The 14,040-nt window shown below is 42.2% G+C and overlaps 6 protein-coding genes across 6 annotated transcripts; 1 reads left to right on the top strand and 5 right to left on the bottom strand.

Moving 5' to 3' along the window:
* Positions 1-1,084: 1,084 nt before the first annotated feature.
* BRETT_002713 (uncharacterized protein) lies at positions 1,085-3,568 on the top strand (the record flags this gene model as incomplete). The annotated part of the gene is made up of 1 exon (XM_041281234.1): positions 1,085-3,568. The coding sequence occupies one exon, from the start codon at positions 1,085-1,087 to the stop codon at positions 3,566-3,568; it is 2,484 nt and encodes an 827-aa protein (XP_041139025.1).
* A 190-nt stretch (positions 3,569-3,758) lies between these two features.
* BRETT_002714 (uncharacterized protein) lies at positions 3,759-7,022 on the bottom strand (the record flags this gene model as incomplete). Its single annotated transcript, XM_041281235.1, has 1 exon — positions 3,759-7,022. One exon carries the CDS (start codon positions 7,020-7,022, stop codon positions 3,759-3,761), a length of 3,264 nt encoding a protein of 1,087 aa, XP_041139026.1.
* Positions 7,023-7,455: 433 nt separating this feature from the next.
* BRETT_002715 (uncharacterized protein) lies at positions 7,456-9,630 on the bottom strand (the record flags this gene model as incomplete). The annotated part of the gene is made up of 1 exon (XM_041281236.1): positions 7,456-9,630. The coding sequence occupies one exon, from the start codon at positions 9,628-9,630 to the stop codon at positions 7,456-7,458; it is 2,175 nt and encodes a 724-aa protein (XP_041139027.1).
* A 330-nt stretch (positions 9,631-9,960) lies between these two features.
* BRETT_002716 (uncharacterized protein) lies at positions 9,961-10,629 on the bottom strand (the record flags this gene model as incomplete). Its single annotated transcript, XM_041281237.1, has 1 exon — positions 9,961-10,629. The coding sequence occupies one exon, from the start codon at positions 10,627-10,629 to the stop codon at positions 9,961-9,963; it is 669 nt and encodes a 222-aa protein (XP_041139028.1).
* A 484-nt stretch (positions 10,630-11,113) lies between these two features.
* On the bottom strand, positions 11,114-11,818 carry BRETT_002717 (uncharacterized protein; the record flags this gene model as incomplete). Its single annotated transcript, XM_041281238.1, has 1 exon — positions 11,114-11,818. The coding sequence occupies one exon, from the start codon at positions 11,816-11,818 to the stop codon at positions 11,114-11,116; it is 705 nt and encodes a 234-aa protein (XP_041139029.1).
* A 465-nt stretch (positions 11,819-12,283) lies between these two features.
* On the bottom strand, positions 12,284-13,081 carry SDH2 (succinate dehydrogenase complex, subunit B; the record flags this gene model as incomplete). Its single annotated transcript, XM_041281239.1, has 1 exon — positions 12,284-13,081. One exon carries the CDS (start codon positions 13,079-13,081, stop codon positions 12,284-12,286), a length of 798 nt encoding a protein of 265 aa, XP_041139030.1.
* Positions 13,082-14,040: the final 959 nt, after the last annotated feature.

The raw sequence follows: 14,040 nt of genomic DNA on the forward strand, positions 1-14,040 counted from the left end.
GTGACTACGGAATTTTCATGCCAGCACTAAAAAAAAAAAAAAATAGGATAACGTTGAAATTTCCAGATATCATGAATGAAAAAAAAAATTTCTTTGCAATCTCGGAGAAAATCTCGAGGAAATGCCAAAAAAAAAAAAAAAAAAACTTTTCAGTATTGCCCCATCCATACAAACGGCGATCTCTACTCCTTTGAGAATGAGCTACGGTATTTGATCTGGAACACATTCATCACGTATAAAAGTTATATTCTGCTTTATTTATCGCCACTATGATATGTAGATGACCAAATTCAATTCCAATGTTTCATATTCTTCTAGAAAGCGTATACAATATGCCTTCCATGAGAAATCCAAAAAATTTCCGAATCCGTAGAATTTTTATTGCTCCGTCGTTGTCTTATTGCGACGCACATTTTTGTTGTGCGTTGGGACTTTGAATCTGGATCTATCTGCACAATTTCTAACATTATTGATATTGATACACTAAATTGTGTTTATTATGGTTAATGCATAAATCTCTCGGGATTTATTCCTTTGCTACTATTGTATTTAAGGTCAGATGATAAAATTAAGCATTTGGCTCCTAAATTAAGGTGAAGTATTTCACATGTATATACGATGTAAGTGGGTATATTTATGCTTTTGGGTATCAAGGAAGTAAAATAAAGAGAGAGAGAGGGACACTATTATAAATCAACATCAGCTTAAAATGACACAACTTGGAGAGCTTATTTTGTTGGGCGAAATACTCATTCAGTGTTTAAAGAAAGTAAGTTGAACTTATTACGGACCCATTGAGTTCAGAATGGGAAGCAAAGAACAAACAATGATCGTGCTAACTGTCTTATAATGATATAACTATAAAATACTTGGTGCTGATGATAAGTTCGTATACTTTGAAATCCTGTCAGAGGCCCCACATTTTCCCGCGGTTAATCCTGAAAATTAAAAATGCATCTCATGTGATCGGTAAACAATTCCGTAAACTAACGAGTATTCCAGTATAGAGGATACAATTTCATATATAACAACGTCCAATTGTTTGATATTTATCAACTAACTGACATAACACACCTATCACATAATGAAAGGCGAGCCATTGAGTGATAGTGATGACTTGAGTTCATTGGTAGAGCGCTTACATATTGATGGAGGTGAGAAATCTCATCATCGGCATGCATCGGGTAGAAATAGGCATGTGTCGGAAAAGAAATTGGAAGAAAAGGCAATATCAAATAATAAGGAGTATAAATCGTTAGAGCGGCACCACAAAGATGCAAAAAGCAGGTCCAATTATACACTTATCAAAGCACCTCAAAATGACGAGTATTTCAAGCCTATCTCAGTGAAGGATCGATCTTGGGGAAGACAGAAAATAGATGTGAAGCGAATCATGAACACCAGAATAGGAACAAGTGTAGAGAACTCAGCATTTGCAAAGTATGCAAAAAGTGGGAAAGTGGTTGAACCAGAAATTGAAGAGCCAGATGATGAAAGTGTGTTAGGAGGGGGCTTTTTGGACAAACCAGGTAAGACGAAAACAGAAAAACAGTTGGCTGTGCATGTGATGAGTATGGCCGTAAAAGGAAAGAGGGCAAGATTCAGAGATAGGCAGCCAGTTCGACAGGAAGAAAGATATGTAAAGGGCTTAAAAGTGGAACTTTTGGATCATCAAGTGAGAGGATTGCGATATTTTCTTCAGAGAGAGAAACTTGAGGGGCATGTGTTCAGGGGTGGGCTATTGTGCGATGATATGGGATTGGGCAAGACCATCCAGATGATATCGTTGATATTATCGAATCCTGCATACAGGTTGGATGATTTAGATGATATACGGCAGGCCTACAAACTGGACTGTAAAGAGAAGCTTTTTAACGGCACAAACAAGCAAGTAGACTTCAGCAAGTCTGTACGGAAGATAAAGAGCACACTTATCATATGTCCGGCATCTTTACTGACTCAGTGGGAGCAGGAAATCGGGCAGAAGACGAATTTAACTTGCTATTTGTACCACGGGGCGAAAAGAATAAGAAACATCGACAGATTGGCAGAATTCGATGTTGTCATAACGAGCTATCAAACTTGCATGTCAGAATTCCAGTCAGGAACATCCCCCTTGTACGAATGCTATTGGTGGAGGTTGATCTTGGACGAGGCACACATAATCAAGAATGTGAGTACAAAGACTGCCGGGGCATGCTTCAACTTGAAGTCTCTGAGAAGATGGTGTCTTACAGGTACACCCATACAGAACAATGTTTTGGAGTTGTGGTCTCTTTTGCACTTTTTGAGGGTGAACCGGTTTTGGAAGATGACAGTTTGGGCAAGCGAGATTGGCAATGTGATTGATGTTTCCGACCGAAAGAAGGGGCTTTCTGTTTTATTGAGGATGTTAGACTATTGCATGATCAGAAGGAACAAGGACGTACTTCAGAATAAGTTCAAGCTTCCTCCAAAAAACATGCATCGGCTACTTTTGGAGCAGGAGCAGTTTGAGAGAATAATATACAAGAAGCTCGAGGGGAAAGTGATCGAGTCCATAATTGATAATGTGGTGATGAATGATTCAATGAACATGGGGAAATTGAGGTTGATTGCACCCTTGATGAAGGGAAGCTGTAAGTCCAGCATGGAGCAGAAGAATTCGTACATGGTGGTGTTTGTGTATCTCTTACGGTTGAGACAGGTCTGCTGTCATTGGCGGACACTTTTCATGTTAGAGCAAGGTGAAAATTGCAAGATGGCATCTGTGAATACGGCGGAAAGCTCAAATGAGGAGAATTTAAGTTCTCTTGAGGGGAAGATTAGTGGATTGGAGATCGATGGTAATACGGATGCGGCATTTCCGGAAATTGAGGATAAGGAAACCGAGGAATCATCATTGGCGTTGATTACAGCCAAGATGAGCTCAATGAGCATCAAGAAAGAGGCAGCAGTATCGAAAAGTGACAAAGAAGTCTTGGATAGGACCAGCAGACACTTGCAGAACAGTAGTGAAAAGTATGCGGACCTTATGCAGTGCGTGAAGGTGAAGAAAGTCCTTGAGATTCTTGAAAAAGACCGTAAGAGGAAGACGATCATCTTCTCCGAGTTCACCTCTGTGCTCAAGATTCTCAGCATCATCCTTTATGAAAAAGGTTTTGGCTGTCTCTCATACAACGGATCTATGAGCAAGACAGAAAAGCAGGAAACCTTAGAGCGGTTGAAGACGAATCCGAAGTATACGGTGTTACTTTGCTCGTTGAAGTGTGGATCGCTTGGATTAAACCTTACTTTCTGCAGCCAGGTGATCCTTTATGAGCCATTTTGGAACCCAGCTGTTGGAGCCCAAGCCATCGACCGAGTTTACAGAATCGGGCAGACCAAGCCTGTAGATGTTTGGGAGTTTTTTGTGAAGAATAGTGTGGAGCAGCGGATCAGAGATCTTCAGGATAAGAAGAGGAATATAGCTAAAGCCGTGACCGATCGGGATCAGGATGCTATTATGAGCATGCTGGGTAGCAAACTCAGCAAGAAGGAGATCATGCAGCTAGTTGGGGCTGTAGAAGATGAGAGGGCTACAAATTAGAACGTGAAAAGGAGAGAGACGATATATAGAGAAATGATAAAGTGAGAGAATAGTGAAGTGAAAGAGTAAAGCAAAGAGTAAACAAAAAAGTAGTAAAGTAAAAGAATAGTCATTACTGAGATTACTGAGACTACAGATAAAAACCACAAATAAACTCCTAAGACTTAATCACATTAATTCACACAAACATCTAATAAACCTCAAGAACAAACCTTCCCTCCTCCTTCATCTTCTCGACCTCCTCACTGGCATTGATAGTCTTGTCAGAATTCTTGGCCTCAGCCTTGTAAACGTCCTCTAGGCAGGCAGTGATGTCAGGAACAGGCCATGTAGGACCGCACAGGTAGAAGTGGCCGTTTTTGTGGCAAATCAAGTCGGTCAACTCCTGGATGTTCTCTCTGATCCGATCCTGGATGTAGATCTTGTGATCCTGGTCTCTGGAGAAGGCAGCACCCAAGTATGTAAGGATGTGCGAGTTCAAGTAGGCCTGCCAGTACTCACCATACAAGAACTCTTGCTTCTTGTGTCTAGAACCCAAGTAGAGGTAGATTTCGCCAACTTCGTGGCCATGCTCTTTCTGGAACTGTCTCTCCTCGACAAACGCTTTGAAAGGTGCCAAACCGGTACCCAAACCAGCCATAACGATAGGCTGAGTGGTGGTCTCCGGAAGCTTCATCAAGGATGGCTTGACAGACACAACGATGGAGTCTCCGACCTTCAAGTCGCTCAGGTACTTGGAGCACTGACCGTACCTCTTTCTTCCCTGCTTGTCCACCCAATCGACCACGACAACCAACAAATGGACCTCGTTAGGGTGCATTTTCTGCGATGAGGCGATCGAGTACTCACGTCTCTTGAGAGGTGGAATGAGAGCAAGTAGATCCTCAAAGCTTGGACGGGCGCTGCTGAACTTCTCGAGGATGTCAGCATAGGTGAAGAATTGCTCATCCTGGTACTCTTTCAAGAGTGCTGCGCCTGCTGGGGCAACCAGTCTCTTCAACAACTTCTTCTGCTCATTATCTGTGGCATACTCTGCCAATGACTCGTAGAACTTCTTGCCCGGCTTGCCGAACAAGTCCACATTCTCCGTTAGGAGCTGCTGCACAGTCCTGGTCTGGAACTCGGCCACCTTGGAGTCTGCGAGTGGGATTTCAAACGTGTCTTGTGGCTTTAGGCCATACATCTTGATGAACTTATCCACAAGGCCAGAATCGTTTCTTCCATGAACTCCCAAGGCTTCACCAATGCTGTACTTCATGCCGGTACCCGAGATGTCGAACTCAATCTCGAAGATGTTCCGGTTGTAGTCAAGCGGAGTAACCCTCTTATTTTCCTTGACTTTGATCACGAAGTTCTGGACCGGCTCATCCGGCCTCAACTCCTCGTGAGTGCCATAAGCCTCGCGGAACATCAACTTCTTTGCCAATTCCAGATGCGACTCTCTTGCTGGCTTGGCATCATCAACAACAAGCTCTTCTCTCACTGCTGGGACGAAAGAAGTGTCGAATATGTCCGCAGGCGCAGGAATATCAGTCTTGCTGTTCTTTTTATCTTTCTTATCAGTATCTTCATCGTCTTTCTTCTCATCATCCTCCTTCTCATCCTTTAGCCACTCATTCGAGTATGGCAACTCCTGGAATCCGCTCTTTCTCACCTTGTTGACCAAATTGAGAATAACAGAGGCCAAAAGCTCATTTGTCGGACCATAGCAGTTCCAGATCTTGTTCACCATCGGGGTCACTTCGAACTCTGGGTAAGCAAACGTCCAAAATGCGACATTAATGGCAATCGGTGTGGTTAACCCCTTGGTTCCGGCATCTTTGCCAACTGCATTCATGTCAAGAATCTTCAATGTGGCCTTTTTATCAGCGAGAATCCTCTTCACGGTACTGGAAAGACTGTCCTTCTCCACATTCTTCAAGTCAAGCTTGCTGCCAACCGGGTTAAGAACAACAACCGTGCCTCCAGTCTTCAAGTCGTCGATCGAGCGGACCTGGTTAAGAATATCAAAGCTCTGGACGAAAATCAAGTCTTTCTGGCCCCCGAGGCTTCTTCCAGCCTTTATATCGGCTACGAAAAGACCACCAAAGGCATAATTGTCATATATAGGCTGGTACTGGACCTTGAGGCCTGGAACCATGGAAAGACCGAACGCGATATTTGAGGCAGCAGTGATGTGTGCGTAATCATCGCTGAAGATGAACCTGAACAGCGATCCGGAAGATGGAAGATTAGCATTTGCCTCCGCATACTCGTGCAACAACTTCTGGAAGTCCAAAGCTTCAAATTGCTGCTCTGGAGACGATGAGTACGAATCGATTTTGATGCCAAAGTTGCCGCTCATGTATAGAGAGGCCTGAACATCGAGTCGGACATGGCTGATGCCGTTTAGAGCCTGCGAGACAACTACAATTCTCTCCAGATGGCCAAACGACGAGCCTATGATCTCATTGAAGGTCTGCGAGTCGAATGGGGACGGAGACTTCACGATAATGCTGGCAGAGGATGAAGAGAACTTGCCAATCTGCTCGAAAAGAGCAGATGTGGTCTCGTTGGCGTCACAGACCACAAACAAGGTCTTGACGGACAACCCGGTGTTGCCATAGATGGTGAAAGGAGCCAAGTTGACACCCAATGCATCTCTCAAGGCCTGGAAAGACTCGGAGATACGCTTTGTAGGGCGTAAGGAGAAGAAACGAGGAGTCTGAAGTAATGCAATAAGCTTAGACTCGACATTGGCGATTTCCTGGCGGGATAAAACGCCGGAAATAGACCTGCTAGTACGCAAAACCTTCACTCCGCCGAACAAATGGACGTTTGCGATGCCTAGTTTGGCCAAAACAGAGGATAAAATAGTGAAATACTGGGCCTCATTTGGCGATGAAGAGACCAAAACCGGCAATCTGAGCAACTTAGCCGCAGTAAGTGCCTTTGTGAAGCCTGAAACAAGTCTGCCTGCCTTGAAATCATAGTCCACAGTTGAGATCTCGAACGAAATCGGCAACTTGGTGATGTCAGTGCTGTTGCTGACAAAGCAAGAGGCCAAATTTTCAAGAAGTGCGGTCGAACCGAAAACAGTCAAGTCTTTCAACTTTTCGGAGCTCAAAGTCTTACCCAAGTATCCAAGCAAGATTGAACCGCAACCTGAGGTCACATCTAGGTTGTACAAGTCTGGAATTTGGCCCTGACTGTTGCCTCTCTTGAGCTCAGTCCAAAGCCTGAAAAGATCACTATCAGTCTTTGCATCACCACTTTTCGACTTCTCCTTTTCACCAGGAAGTGCATAGTTGAAAATTGTCGAGGATAGAAGGTATGCAGTGGACCGAATCACGTTGAATGGTGTAGTAAGCACATCTGAGTGCAACTCGCTTGGATCTAAAGGATATCCAAATGGCGTTTCAGCTGTCACGGAAGACAACTTCGTTTTACCAGATTCTGAAGTACGAGAACTCATGCTAATTGATTCTCTGAAGTTGTGCTCTTTTAATTTTTATAGCAACGAGAAAATGATGCTCTCTGCAACTTTAAGCTTTGGGAAGTGGTTGATGAACAATTCAATGAGCGGTAGACATTTCATCGAGAGGTGATCACTTTTTATTTTTGGGCATGAAAAATCTTTGATAATGACTCCACAGAGACAGACATGCGCTTATCGGGGACTGAAAAATTTCCATCTGGTGCGGCGAGTGCAATCGTGATCCTGGATAAGCGCAGGTCACGTGATTAGCAAAATATTTCGATGAGCCGAACCGCGAACACCGGAAGGACAAGATATCCTCCCCAACAGAAGACGCGCCGATCGACGCACACAATTGGTGAATTGGCACCTACAGTTTGGCACTATTTCATCATGATTAATTTAATTACTTTTACACGTTTATACTTGATTATAACCTGAACTCAGACCATATTCCAGAAGAGCGACTGACCCTCAACATTTTCCACCTCAACAAGCTACTTTCCCTTGCATCTTTTTGCACTTCTTTCTTTAGCTGTGCAATATCATCAATCTGCTTTTGGTACTTTTCTTGATCGATCGAGTATTGCAGTTTTTCGGTTTCGTCGGCTGCTTTGTCTTTATCTATATCTTTTGATAGTTTCTGATCAGACTCGTTCTCTTTCTCATCAGTGTCATTTTCTTTCGTTTCAGACTCGTTCTCTTTCTCATCAGTGTCATTCTCTTTCTTATCAGTGTCAATCTCTTTCTTATCAGTGCCATCCTCCTTCTTTTCAGACTCATCCTCCTTCTTTTGAGATCCATCCCCTTTCACATCCTCCTTTTCAATCTCTTTCATATCCTTCTTCTCACTTTCTGTCTTCTTTTCTTTTTCTGCCTTCTTTTCTTTTTCAATCTTTTTCCTCTCCATCTCCTCCCTTTCCTTCTCCATCTTCTCCATTTCCTTTTCCAATTGCTTTAATTGCCCCTTTTTTTCTTCTAATGCACCTTCCGCCATATATATATCATCCTTATATCCCTCCAGCGTCTCATCCTTATTCTTCAGACTTCTTTTCAAGTTGTCAAGACCAGTTTCAGTTCTCCAGACTCTCGATAACCTGGCAGTTCCAACTTTGTGGAAGTATGGCTTCTTCTTTTTAAACGAACTATCCTCGCAACTCTGCATGTACTCATCTAATTTTCTCTTCTTTGATGCCGAATGCTGCTTCAAATTCTCCAGATCTGGATGACTAAACTGCTGCAGCTTCATTAACTCCCAGTTACTTTCAGTGTGTTCCAAAATATGCTTAAAAACTGTGGATTCGGACTTCTCCATCATACCTAAGATCTGTGCTTTGAACTGCTGCATCTCCTTGTAAAAATAAGTATTTTCAATGACTGAGTCGTAAGCTGCAGGCTTTTTAAACTTTAACTTGCGCCTGGCAAGTTTATCCATCACCACACGTACGTGTGGCGCACAAAATCGACTTATGTAATCGACCAAAATTACAAGCTGACCCATCAATGTGATCATATTCTTACAATCGTTTCTTAATTGCAGACCAAACTCCCCCTGGTTCAAAACCCACTCGCACTGCCTACTTTTGCCCTCGTACTCAAGATACTCACTACTGAGAGGCATGCCCTGATGAAAATTCCTCTCTGGATGCAAGATCTTATCAATATCCTGCTTGAGCCATTTGATTGAACGTCTGAAATTGTACAAATTCTCCGCTTCAAGATCCTTTTCCCGGAAAGAGCCCCGTGACTCCTTTTGCAACACGTTGATAATCATTTTCAAGTTATCCTCAATGCTCTGGGACGTAAACCAGTTCATCAATTTGCCATAATCGGTAAAAATCCGTTGATATGGCAGTGACATCGTGCTGGGAGGGCTAGAAGGCCAATTTCTCGATTCAACAAGACCCTGGTATAGGCCACGATGCCTATTGACCACCCAGTCACTCGCTAGTGAGAGTTTATCACCAATTCCAAGGGCACTTTGTATGAATAGATGCAGCTTTGCGGTGAAAATGTTGTTTTCCTCAAACTGATCGTACAACTTTGGGATCAGATTGTTTCCCAACTGAAGCAATGTCGATCCAGGCTTAGCCTTTCCCACTAGACTGTTGTTATGTGTCAGAGCAAGTCTTCTGGAAGAGCTTTTACTACTGAAAAACACCTCTCCAAAACGCCTAACTGAAAAACTGGACGAGCAACAAACAAGCATAATAGTACTGAACACATTCATAGGACACGAGTCAGCATTGTAGTGTCTGCTTGTGGCAATTGAGGCATCCAGTATGCACAAAAGTTGGTGAAGATACTTGTCATCCTCTGCTTTTGCTGCCTGTAAACTGTCCTTTTTGCACTTCAGATGAGATTTCATCGCTTCGTAGAGAGAGTATGCAAATGCAGCATTGAGGAAGGATCCCACATCGATACCAAACGCATCATTCTCTTTGGATGTCAGCCCACTATCCGATAAAACATCTTTCGTGACTTGTGAGTCAAAAATGGGCTCCTTTTCGATTTGATCAAGCGAAAACTTTCTTTCTAATTCATCTGATGCTTTTAGAATCGACTGTGAATATTCCAAGATAGTCTTGTTGATGGATGCCGACATGAGCGATAATGGAAGACTCTGCTTGCAAGAGCGATTGGCGGTGCTGTATGCTGTAATGAGCTTGGCTATTTGGAGATATCCAGGCAGTAATGAGTATGAGTAGAGCCAACAGTGTGTGGGTTGAATTGTTGTAGATGAGAAAGTCGAGAAATAAAATAAACTGGGGATGTGGAAAAAAAAAAAAAAAAAAAATTCAAAAATCAAAGATTGCGTAATGAGCACAACAACTCACTATATTAAAGATAGTCGATACACAGACAACTATACAAGTTTTATCACGTAAATCGTTTACATCCCCTAATTATTCGTCAATCACTAGCGTTCGCACCCCTAAGAAAGAAACCATAACGCTATTATACAGAGAACTATCACAACGGACAAAACTAATGCATTGCGCTTTTTCCGCGTGTTAATCCGACTCATTAGCACATTTATACCCGGCATGGTCCCGAGGGATTGCTGTAGTCTGGATCCCATGCTTCTGAACGTGCCCCTCTGCCTTAATATCTCATCCCTGGTCTGTAATACTTGATTTACGAGCTTATCAACAACTCCATGCTCCTGATTGATTCGCATTCTCTCATCCAACATGTAATTCTGAGTGTCGGCAGGGCCCTCTCTCCTTGCCCTATCGCTTCTGTCCTTGAGCTCGGTTCTGACATCAGAAAGAAGGTTTAAACGATTTCTTTCTTCCTGAATTGTGGAGTTAATACGCTCGAAATCCACCCTAAACTGGTTCAAATTCACCTTATGCCTTGCAAGCTGTTGAAGTTTTGACGTTGAAATCGACTCTGTTGACTCTGCTATCCTGTCCATTGATGCTATTTCGTCCCTCATCTCTTGAAGAAGCTTTTCAATACGTTTAGCAGTATCTTCTTCATCTTCTGAAGCTACTGGGCCCGGTGTGGATGCAATTGCCGAGTATCGTGATAGTTTCGCCGCAATCTGGCTTTGCAGGGAAAGCAATTTGTTCCTTATGTGTGCAAAAGATGTCGACATGTTGCTGAAAGTGTAAAAAAGAGGCTTGTTGAAGTGTTTCGAGAGTATGTGCTTGGTAGTGGTTGTTTATTCGCTGTTTTGCCCAAAGTTTTGCACACTAGTGCAAATCAGGCCTTATAAGTTCAATTGAGGGTGCAGAAAGCCAAATAATGGGATCTTTTGCCAATATTGAGTCGTCGAATAGTAAAAATAAAGGCCGGCGGCGGGAAATTTGGAAATGCCAACTTTCTATTTTTTTTTTTTTTCTCGCGACTGATATGGCATGCGTGAAAATTGAGAAAAAAGTCAGACGCGCATTTGAAGCATGCACTAAACGGCAATGCACATCCAGGACACTATCAAAGATAAGATACCGACCGCATACTGATAAAATAGTAATAGCATAGTATTCACATTTGACACTAGTAAGCACGGTTAAAGAGCTTCAAGTAACAGTTAGTGTGAAACTTCACGATTTGCTTACCAGATATGCAATCGCTTTAATTTAACACATATTTGCTTTATCCGACAGTTTGCTTACCGATTTCCCGCTGCTTATCCGAAATCTCCATAATATGGGCCCGGAATAGAAATTCCACCATTTCAGGAGACTTTCGCCGCCAAAATCGCCCACCTGATCCATTAATTGCCTCGTTTGGCATGGATGAATGAAGTAATAAACTCCGAAATTGTCGTAATCAGTGATTTCTATCGATGGGCCACCACCATAAGTACGTTCACCTCCCTTAATTGTCATATCGGGCGTACTTTCATCTTCAATAAGCTCATCAATATCATCCGAAACGAGATCTCTCTGTTTATTGTCAGCATTCAGCGCATTCGGATTTTTCCCACTATATGGGACCCTAAGGCCACATTCTGCGGAATCAGTACCCACTACCAATTCAAGAATATGACGCTCAAAGCTGAGCTTTCTTTCCTCAGCCAATTTTTCCTGCCTATAAATATATATTCTGAAAAATATCGTAGGAGCCTCGTAGGACTCACTAAAAGTGATCAATATTTCAAGATCCAAGTCAATTGGCCCAATAACGGAATCTGAAACTTGAAATAATCTTGTTCTTACCTTAAGAGAGTCGGATTGTGTGGCTATCATGCCTTTAACAAGCTCAATATTCTCACAGTACGATTGGGCGCTTATATACTCCTTAAGCGCCAAAATACTTGTGTTGAACTCATTTCTGTTCATCAAAAAAAACTTTTGTCCACTTGTAAGTTAGAACAAGTGCCAAGAACTCCTCATATTGCAGATATCTATCCATTAAATACTGCCTGTGTAGAATTGACTTACTGCCCTCACCGTAATAAGACGGCAGTGCAGGGGAAAATATATGGGTGCAAGGATGCAAAAGTTTCCTAGCCGGGATGAGTTAGCAAAGGATTAGGTGAAATATGAAGAAGCATAGAAGAGGCATAGAGTAAGCATAAAATGAGAAACATAGAATCAAATGCAAAATGAGAAGCATATAATAAAACACAAAATGAGAAGGATAGCGTAAAACACAAAATAAGAAGTATGGTATCAAACATTTAGCGGGAAACATAGAAATAGAATAAATATCAACTAGATAACCAAGTGAACAGAAAATAATTTAAGTCGACTACACTTCATCAATACTGACAAATAAATATGACATTAGATCTGTAAATAGAACTATTCGGTAGCCATGGCCTTCTTGATCGCAGCAATGGCTCTTCCGGGATTCAAACCTTTTGGACACGTCCTTGCACAATTCATAATTGTATGGCATCTGTATAAAGACATGGAATTCTGAAGCATCTGGCGTCTTTTTTCAGTCGCACCATCTCGAGAATCAACCATCCACCTATATGCTTGCATTAACACAGCAGGGCCAAGATACTCCTGCTGATTCCACCAATAGGAAGGGCAGGAAGTGGAGCAACAGGCACAGAGAATGCACTCGTACAAGCCATCCAATTTCTTTCTATCTTCAATGCTTTGAATATTCTCCTTTTCAGGAGGAGGCTTTGAGGTTTGCAAATACGGCTGGATGGACTTATACTGCTGGTAGAAAAGTGTCAAATCCGGTACCAAGTCCTTCTCCACATACATGTGCGGAAGTGGATAGATGTCCACATCCTTACCATCGCTCTTGTTGATCTTTGTGATGCATGCAAGTGTATTTCTGCCATTTATATTCATCGCACACGATCCACAGATACCCTCTCTGCACGATCTCCTAAAAGTAAGCGTCGAATCAACCTCATTTTTGACTTTAAGAAGCACATCAAGCATCATTGGACCTGTTGTATTCATATCTAGCGTGTACGACTCCATGTGTGGCTTTTTTTCTGGGAAATCCGGATTCCAACGATAGATTTTGAATGTTTTTGGGTTTGGCTTTTCTGAAACCCTTCCAACCAACGAGGAAATCGACCTCATCAACTTTGACACCGTCACTGCCTTTTTAAGTTGTGTGTGCACGAACATCTTTTTGGTATAATGTGTAATCAGATGTAATCTTTGGGTTCCAGCCTCAAAGGAAAGTGTTATTTATATGTATAATAAGTTTGGACAATCTGAATAGGTTGAATAAGTTGACTGAGTGGATTAAGTTGACTGAAACTAAGTTGACTAAGTTGACTAAGTTCAAGTTGCAAATGCTTTCTGATTAGTGAAGATGCTATTATACTAAAAGCAACAATTGGCTTCCTGCTGACTCGCTGTATTATGAGGAAACGAATTTCAGAAACAAATTGTGCTTTTTCAACTGAAGGGAAAACAAAGCAGGCCAAACGAGTCTCAAATGTTTGTGGGGCAACGAAAAATTAACATGCAAAGACAATTCGTCTTACATCTATGTATATATACTGTGGAGGAGAAATTAAAATTAAAAATCAGCTTTTACCCCGTATTTCAGAAAATGGAAAATAACCAGGAATCAGATAGACTGTACACAATAACTAAAAAAAAAATACTACCTTTCAAAAATCCTCCCGCCCTGTCAGCCACTACGAAGCTGATAAATCCTAATAGGCGATCTGAAAAAAAATGCTTGGCCTAACATTGCCCGATAGTCGACCCCATATTCTGAGAAGTCCGTAGTACCGAGGCGGCTTCCCGGTAGACTACGATTTTTTTCCTTTTAAGCTGTATCTCGTGATTCATCGGAGGCTACTTCGGAGGAGCGCACAAAAAAATTATGGTGACCCCAGAAAAAGCGATTCCTTGAGCAGATTCGAAATTTTAGTCATCACGGAAATTAACACTAGACTTCCGCTACTGTCGTCAGACTAGATTCTCGGCTTTATTCAGTAAGCTGACGGCTAAGGGCACATACATTCATCCGTGTCAAGCATTAACATTCTACTATTATGTGTGTAACTGGTAATTAATTATCTAGATTACAGATCCGATGTGTCTCGAATCTGCTTAATGCTGAAGTTTTC

This window comes from Brettanomyces bruxellensis, chromosome 9, assembly GCF_011074885.1.
Source record: "Brettanomyces bruxellensis chromosome 9, complete sequence".
In the NCBI taxonomy this organism is placed as follows: Eukaryota; Fungi; Ascomycota; class Pichiomycetes; order Pichiales; family Pichiaceae; genus Brettanomyces; species Brettanomyces bruxellensis.